Consider the following 8,885-nt stretch of genomic DNA (forward strand, 5'->3'; position numbering starts at 1 on the left):
GAGGAGAAATTTAGCACTGCTCCTTTTAAACCCTGTACTTTCAACAAGTTGAACCCAGGTACAGGGCTGTCCGGGGGGGGGGGGGCAGGCGGCAAATTGGGATGACCGCCCCAGGCCCCACTCTTTGGGGGGCCCTGCAGAGGCAGACTGGCTTCGTGTCTGGCTGCTTGCCATCCTCCCTCCGGGCCACACACCCTGCTATGGTCGTCTCTGCCCAAGTGTCTAATATAGCAGATTTGAGTCTCATCTATGTTGCCTTGCAAAGAATGCCGAAATCTACACATTGGCTATGTTGCCTAACCCTGGCTCAAAACTGTGAAGTGAAACACCCCTCTGGAGTCAGGAACAGAATCCAATATTCCCCTTTTCAATAACTGACAAATACTTATCGTGCACAACCACATATCAAGTATGAGAAATGCCACTCATGAGAAGAATTATTCCTGTAGTTACAATTAACCCATTATGACAAAATGCACTTGCATGAGAGTTCTACAGCTGATTCTTTTGAATAGCTCAACACATTTCAAAGGCTTGTGTTTCAAGTTGGCTACTTTGAAGGTTGAAGTTTGTTAGTAAATACATAGCCCATGGCTTCAAATGGCTGGTAACATCAGCCTTCTGGGGCTTTGATATGCAGATCAGACCATGATCAAGGCAGCTGCTCCCCACCACTGTATACAGCAGAGTTCTCCCTTGGTGTCTCAGCCCAACTGGGTCCTGGCCTTCCTGGGGCTGGGTCCACTCAGCCTCCCCAACAAGGCATGGGGGCAGCACCACCAGGAGGAGAAGGGACCCTTCCCTACACTGGAGTCCACCTCCCAGAACCTGGGGCCTGGCTGTGGGGCAGGAGTAGCCCAGTTTCTGCAGGCCTGGAATGGTCCCATAGTCCTGCCCTGGCCCAGTAACCACCCAGCCCTGGGCTGCCAGGAAGGCTCACACCTTCCCCTTCAGCCCTGCTGGGCAGGCTCAGGTAGCTGCCCCTGGGCTAGGGTTCAAGGGCATCATGTGGAAGAACAGGGGCTGAAGGGCTCTGCACAGCTGGTAGCAGGCAATGCTAGGCCAGTCCCACCTGCTGCAACTGGCACAGACACTTTTACACATGCTCTGAGAGTGAGTGAGTGAGTGAGTGAGTGAGTGAGTGAGTGTGTTGGGGGGGGGGAAGCACTTTAATGAGGGTGGCTCTAATTAAAGTGTCACAGCATCTCATGCATCACCATCCAGGGCTTAAAATGGTAGTTCAAACACCCCTGCTAAAGCTCATTTGGTGAGCTTTAGTTCAAGCACCCATGCCGCCATTTTTAAGCACGGGAACACTGATACACAAGATGCGGGAGGCTGCACACAGAAAAAAAAGAAAAAGGTTCATTTATGTCAATAGTTTAAAATTCCTTGCATTATTACTAAATATCAGTTATTGGATTGGCATTGGCTGATAGGATTGGTTAATAATCAGCTACTGGTATCAGCCAAGAAAATCTTTATCGGTTCACCCCCAATTAAAAGAATGAATTAATGAAGAATGATTAAAACAAAGTACTATATTGCTTATGGGGTAATTAAGAGGGGCGTGGTATTGGTAAGACAATGTTCAAATACTGGAAAGAGTAAAGCCTCAAGGCAAGTTTTACAAAGGGATACAAAAAAAAAATAATATAGGATGCCTATACGTGTGCAGATAAGCTACTCTGACACCTAATTACATGACAGCACAGATTTGATTCATTGAGTCTGCTAAAGTGTAGTAATTACTATGCTCCAGCAGACTCCAGCGTCATGTGCATCCAGGTTCCCATGCTGAAAAATCGTGGTGGGGGGCACGTTAACTAAAGCTCACTTGACGAGCTTTAGTTAAAGCACTCCGTGCCACCATTTTTTAGCGCAGGGACACAGATACATGTGACACTCTGGGCACTTTAATTAGAGTGGCTTTTGAAGCCAGTGTAATTAAAGCGCCCCACCTCTCAGAGCACGTCTATAAACACCCATTCTTATTAGCAGCAAGTAGTCATTTTTCCCAAGTTTGTGTCACCAGTTTTTCAAAACCTGACTTTTCTGAACTAAAAGGATTGAAAGAGAGCCTTTCAGAACAAATACAGTTCTGTCTTTCAAAACAAAACAAAACAAAAAAAACATGATGGATAGCTCCAAAATCTGTACTGCTACTCAGATTCTTATGAAAGAGGCTGGTACTGGAGTTATTCATTTTCCTGCTGGTGAGGATGGTCCTCTCCAATTTGCATCTGCTCTCAGCTGAGGAGTTCTTCCTGTGGTTCCCAAGTGATGCTCTGAAACAGGGATGGGCAAGATCCAGCTCACCAACTGATTCTACCCAGCCCACAGCTGCTCCTCTGAAGGAGAATTATATCTGGCCTGTGACTGCCCTGGCTTTCAGTGCCTCTTGCTCTTCTCCCTTACCCCTGTGCTGTAGCCAGCAGACCCTGCCCTCCCCAACCTGACTTTAAGTGTACGCTCCAAGGCAGGGGGTGCCGAGGTCCTGGCCAGGCTTCTGCCCAGTGAGGCTGTCTGTGTGCTGCTCCGACCCTGCAGCCATTCACAGATGACAGCCCATCCCGTGGTGAGCTGGAGCTCAGGTAAGGTTCTCCCTGCTAGCTTGGGGGGGGGGGGGCAGGGGGAAGAGGGCTAGGAGCCACATGTTCTGTGCTCTGCCAGGCCAAGGCCTGGTAGGAGTGCAGGGATTGCTAATGAGATGCCACACTGTGTTCCCGCACACCACTTTGGGCTGAGCCACGTGGGCACAACTGGAGCAGCTGGCACAACTTCTGCCCAACCCCGAGTCTCCAGGACATAGCTGGGTCAGGCAGAAACTGCACCACCTGCAACCACGACCTGAAGTGGTGCACGGGAACACAGCACAGTACTGGCCTGCCCATGTGCCAGGGACTCTAGGAGGAGGTGTTGGGGGTGGGAGGGGAGCCACAGCACAGGACTGGCCACCTTTCTCACTGCACCCCATTCTCTTCCCAGGTACTTATCACATGCCAGGCCAGGCCAGGCCAATGCCATACTATGTTCCCTGCATGCCACTGCAGGCCATGTGGGCAAAAGGTGGCATGGTTTCTGCCTGGTCCAGCTGCATGCCATGGACTCAGGGCAATGGGTATGGTGCAAGGGAGGGGGTACAGAGGGCTGGGAGCTGCAAGTTATCCAGGCCTGACCAGACTGGTACCATGCTGTGTTCCCCTCTTTTCCCTGAATCCCCTCCCCTCCCCCAAGTCCCCAGCACATGGCCTGGTCAGAGGAACCACTCCCCATCTGCACCCATGTGGCCTGAGGCAGCGCACACGGCACAGCACCGGCCTGGCCTGGCCTGGCCACGTGCCAGAGACTTGGGGATGCAGGGAGAAAGGGGAAAAACATAGGTTAGGTTTTCCAAAAACCCAGGGGTGGGCAATTATTTGGGCCAGAGGACTACTTTGGGAATTCTGGTGAGCTGTTGCAGGGGCCAAGGAGGAAAGGGTGCCAACCCAGCCTGCGACAACTCACCAAAACTCCCAAAGTCAGTCCACCAAAAAAACTCCCAAAGCTCCCTCCAACTGTTGCTCTTCGTAACATATTCTAGACACTGCTACTCCTGTGGGCTATTTAACCTACATCTTTCACATGAGACTTTGGTCTTAGATAATTTTTGTGTTTCACTCTGAGAAAAAGAAGAACAGGAAAAGCGTGTGCATCCTCATACACACACTGTATCTTTGTATATCTGACTGAAAGGCAGATGTACAAAATTAGATATACAAAATTATACCTCAGTATAATACACATCTATATAAATATATAAATCTGTCAGCTCTATAAAGATAGTAAAGTCACCTCTTGAAGGAAAGTTGAGGACCATCCCTATTCCTAACCTTGGGGCAAGAGAAAGACCTAAGAAAATGCTGCAGTACACTACAGAGGGCAGAGTCCTCTATTAAACAGAAAATGGATGGTATACTTAAAGAGGATTAGCAGAATTGCTAAAGTGCAGGAAGGTGATTAGCATGTCAAAGATTTAAGATCCACAATCCCATCATCCCTACACTAAGAAGCTGAAAACACGTCTACCAAACCTTATCAGCTGCCATAGATTAACAGTCATCATAAAAGGTTATTAGAGCCACAAGCTTCATATGAAGTTGCATAAGTCAGATATCCTCCGATTTAACTATCTGCCCTGAACCTACATCCTTAAAATAAATGGAACTAGCATTAGTGCCCTGAGTATCTTGTAAAATAAAGCAGTTAAAGTATGTACATTCCTTTAGGAATGTATTTTTTCCCAGAACCAAACCACAGGTACAGCGCACATGTATTTTCCCATTGAGAAATAAAACTCCTCAGATTCTTTGCAAAGCCAAGTCTCATTATCAGAGATTTGGGTTTTCCGATTGCTGTGGAAATGCATGGATTTTCTGCTTGAAAGGAGAAAAACGTGGGAAACCACGGGTATCCCCTTGCAGGCTACCACAGCTCCCTCAGCTGCCTGTTGGGAAGTGGGGGGGGGGCAGACCGAGGTAGTGGCAGCAGCCTTGGTCAGGGAGGGAGTGGGGTAAGGCTGGTGTCAGGGAGACATGTACCCCTCCAGATTTGTTCATCCACCGTGGGGCATGGGGCTGTGCCTCTGCCATGACAGCACATCTGGCACAGGGCTCCCAGCAGCAGCGTCACTGAGTCTCCCCACCCCACCTTCGCTTTGCCCTCCCACAGCAGGTCTTGCTCATTGGGGCATAGAGGCCCCCGGGGTGAGGGTGGCAGCGCACAGAGCCTGCATCTACCCCAACCCCTCATGGGCTCTGCTGGGCTCCACACTGGCCATGCTGCCTGTAGGGGCAAGCCTAGGCTCTGTCCCCACTCTGGCTGCAGCAGCCACCACCTCCCATGCACAGCAGCAGGGTCTCAGAAGCCACTGCCAGTTGTAACTGGCAACCGTGGAGCAGGGAGTGGGCAGGATGCAGCCACCAGGTCCTGTAGCCCTGGCAGCTGGGGGTCCCCTTCAGCAAGGCTGGGGAGAATGGGGAGCCACAGGTTGGGAGTGAGAGACACCGGCAGGGCTGGGGGGCTGTGGGAGTGAGGAGTAACAGCATGGGCAGGGCACCAGCCTAACAGGGCTGTTCAGCACCACAAAGCAGCAAGGGAGAGGAAGAACAGCTGCACCTGGACCCACATCCTGGTGAGTGAAAGGGGCAGGGGGAGCTCTGATTAAATTAAAAAAAACAAAAAATCAAATACCAAAACAGGTAGGTGTTTAGAATTTATAATTATTATAATGGACTGAGGTGCTGGTAGGCTTCCAAAATTGATTTTACATTTTTTAAATATATCAATAAAACATTGTGTTCAACTAATACACATGTACATGCGTACGTATATTGGCGTTTCATTTTAAATTGCAGAAAACCCCCCATAGATTTTGGGCATTTTAATTGGAGAATTTGGGGGGGGGGGGTTTAAAAGCAGAGAATTTGGGATTTTTAGAAAGAGAAAACCAGGATCCCTGTATCCACTATGTACAATACAGACAAGTTATTGGTACAGAAGAATCTATAGACTGAATTCAAAGTAAACATGTTTAAGTTAACAAGTAGAAGCACCTAACCCCCCAAAACGAGCTTCACTTACCTTTTGGGAGGTACTGACTTTCTATCATTTTCTTTCTTATTCTTGTACATTAAATCTAGGGTACATCCCTGACACTTGCAGACATTCCCCCGCCCCAGCGCAAATTGTACTCAAATATTGCATTTAGTTAAGTGCCTACCAAAAAAAAGCAAGAAATTCTTATAAACTGGATTATACCTGCAACTTTGTCCCGAATAAGTTTTGCAGATTCAACTTCGCCAATACTGCTAAATAGACTCCGTAACTCATCCTGCGTCATGTTCTGAGGGAGGTAGTTCACAATTAAGTTTGTTCTACCAATATCATCCCTGCAATCTTCAGCCATGTGATCTTCATAACCATTAGACATTTTATGAAATATCTGAAAAAGAAAAAATCTCAAGTAAGTTCTACATTGTTGTTTTGTAATCAAATGAACTTTATCTACCCACAATGTTGATAAGTTTTATTTTTATGAAACAATTCAGTTTGTATCTATGCATTCCCTTTCTTCTTTAAGGAACAAAACACCAGTGTTTAAAAATTCCATGACATTTAATTCTCTCAAGCAGATAAATTTGCCATTTAAAAACAAACAAACCCTGAACAATTAAAGGACCGTGCATTTAAATGGAAAGAGCTAAGATAGATTTAAAGTATATTTAAAATTACATACACAGCAGATAAAAGAGAATTAAGATGCAAAGTTAAGCACTTGGATTTAGAAAATGCCAGAAGTGTAGCTGCTCCTGCAATTGCAATTCAATGCACATAACCATGGGCCTATGACAGCCAGATTATATATGGATTTTATGGCTTATATTCCAAACTTTGCCAGCCCTCCTACACAACAATTAGGAATTTGGCTTCCCAGCATTCCAAGGTTTCTATTTCTAGTCAAGAGGAAAACTTGTGTATGGTTAAAGGGTCAAGCCAAGCACAGACATATGCCACATTCGTTTGTAAAGGCAGTGCAACTAGATGGTCAAGGCTTGATCTCCTATTAGAGCAGTGCTTTGGACACAGAGCATTCTCAGGGTAAGAATCACTGTATTAGCTAGAAGTGGCCTTGTTCAATGCTTTATTTGAAGGCTATAATACTTTAATAATTTCCAACAACCCTGTGAAATGCACAGGAACACCACAAGCCAAAGGAAGAACTGGAACTGAACTTCTGTCTTCTTGATTCTCTGCCCAGTACTACTTCCCCATGCCAACAGCTGCAACAGCTCCTGCTGTACCACTTACTTGAACCCAAGATGCACACATAAGGACTGGTCATAAGGACTTTTAAAAACAATGCAAGTGGGAATGACGCGTGAATTAAGTCGATACCACTGAAAACTGTTGCACTACCAGAAATCTACCATATTTGGCCACACAGTTTTTTTAAGGTGTACGTGTATTACCATATTTAGTATTAAATGAAGTTAAAGAAATAAATAAATTAAATGAATTAAAGTTAATTCCCACTCTCAATTTACTAAGTCATTCCTACCTTCAGTAATGAAATAAAATCTATTACCTTCAGAGAAACTTTTAGTCGTGTTTTAGTCCCCATTCATTCTCTTATAGCACCACTCATACTAGCAAACTAGTTTTTCAACTCATTCTCCACTGAGAAGAACAGCAAAATCAACCCTACACCTAAAACTTCACATTAACTCCAATGCCTTAATTCCTTAAGAAATGAACACCCCCAAGACTAGTACTAGAAGTATTAAATTATTTTATCCAGTAAGATTTTCCCCTGTAATTTATCAGCATGCCCACTTCTATGGACACTACGCATTTGGGTGTCTATAGCCACAGCAATAGTCTCCGAGTCATTAATAACAGAGTTAGACAATAGGGGTGCACTAAGAGAGATTTTTGGGGCTGATGCCACCTGCCAATTTTTAAGGAGGAATATTGACTGATACTGATCTGATTTCTTATATGCAGCCTGGCTGCTTGAAGAGCAGTGTCTGGCTGGTAAGTCTGTTGGGGTGGAAGGGGAGGAGGAAGGGAAGGCGTGTGGGGGTAGATCGACGCCCTTGAGGTGAAGGAGGGAGTGGGGCTGGAGCTGTGCCTTGTCCAGGGGCCGCAGGGCAATGGGGGCAGCTCCTGCTGCTGCATGCACCCTAGGAGAGCATGGGGGGGGTGCGTGTGACACCAGATCTGCGTGGGGCAGGCTGGGCTGGGGCTGGGGCAGTGCCGTGCTCTTCCTAGCAGGCGCTAGGCTGGGCTGTGCTCAGGGTGGGCGGCAGCAGCACTGGGAAGGAGGGTACGGGCCGTAGCTCCCCCGCCCCTGGCAGTGCCACCACCCGCCCCACCGTGAGCTCAGCCTGGCCCACCCCCCTGCCAGGAACAGCCTGGCACAGTCCTGGCCCCAGCCTGCACTGTGCAGATCCAAAGGGCACACACCTCTATGTACTCCCGGACCATGCGCAGCAGCGGGAGCCATCCCCATCACCCCAAGCCCCCCCAGACAAGCTGCGGCTATCCCACATCCTGCCTCAGCAGGGCAGCACCTGCCCCAGCCTCACTCCCTCCCTCACCCCACGCCCCTTTCCTCCCTTCTCCCCTTCCACCACAACAGACTTACCAGCTGGATGCAGCTCCCCATGCTGCCAGGCTGCGCTCCTTGCCATCTATGTGCCGCGCTGTGGCTGTACGCATGCATGGGCCATTTATCGGCCACATCAGGCCAGTTTCCGATGGTCAACTTGCTTTATATCGGTGCTGATCTGACATAGCACCAATGTATCAGTGCATCTCTATTAGACAAGCCCACTTTTCACTAACCTTAATCCAGATTCAAGTCTCTGCTGCTCCAAAATGTTTTAAGGTTAATGCTTTAATGTGTCAAACCACAGAACTCACTTCTGAAAGAGATTAGTACTAATATAAATATCAAGCTAAATATAAAATCTACTCTGACCTAGCTTTCCAGCCATACACCCACAAAAATATGGAGATCACTACTGACATTAGGACAACGTGTTACGTTCACTTTACTGAATCTGCAAAAAAAATTCAGAAATGATAGTAACAGACCCAGTCAGAGATGACCCGAGCAAAATGCAGAGCCCAGGGCAAGTCAACCCTGCCCCCAGACGCAAGGAAGCCACTGGCAGATTCAGCAGAGGAGGGAGGGGTGACCGGTGAGACGTGAAGCCAGCAGCAGCACGGAATCGTCACAGCCGCTCCACCTGGCACCACGGGGCCCCCCCAAAGTGCAGGGCCCAAGGCAGTTGCCCCGACTCTGCCCCCTAGGGACGGTCCTGGACCCAGTAACAATA

General features: G+C 47.8%; 1 protein-coding gene across 1 annotated transcript in view; it reads right to left on the reverse strand.

Moving 5' to 3' along the window:
• Positions 1 to 6,013, reverse strand: part of ELAVL1 (ELAV like RNA binding protein 1) — a 50,315-nt gene extending 44,302 nt beyond the window's left edge. Inside the window, exon 1 of the mRNA XM_019513245.1 lies at positions 5,800 to 6,013. Within this exon, the coding sequence (XP_019368790.1) occupies positions 5,800 to 5,971 (172 nt within the window). The 5' untranslated portion in view covers positions 5,972 to 6,013. The remainder of the gene's footprint in view (positions 1 to 5,799) is intronic.
• Positions 6,014 to 8,885: the final 2,872 nt, after the last annotated feature.

Source organism: Gavialis gangeticus, unplaced genomic scaffold (genome assembly GCF_001723915.1).
Source record: "Gavialis gangeticus isolate Ggan-Ray unplaced genomic scaffold, GavGan_comp1, whole genome shotgun sequence".
Lineage (NCBI taxonomy): Eukaryota > Metazoa > Chordata > Crocodylia > Gavialidae > Gavialis > Gavialis gangeticus.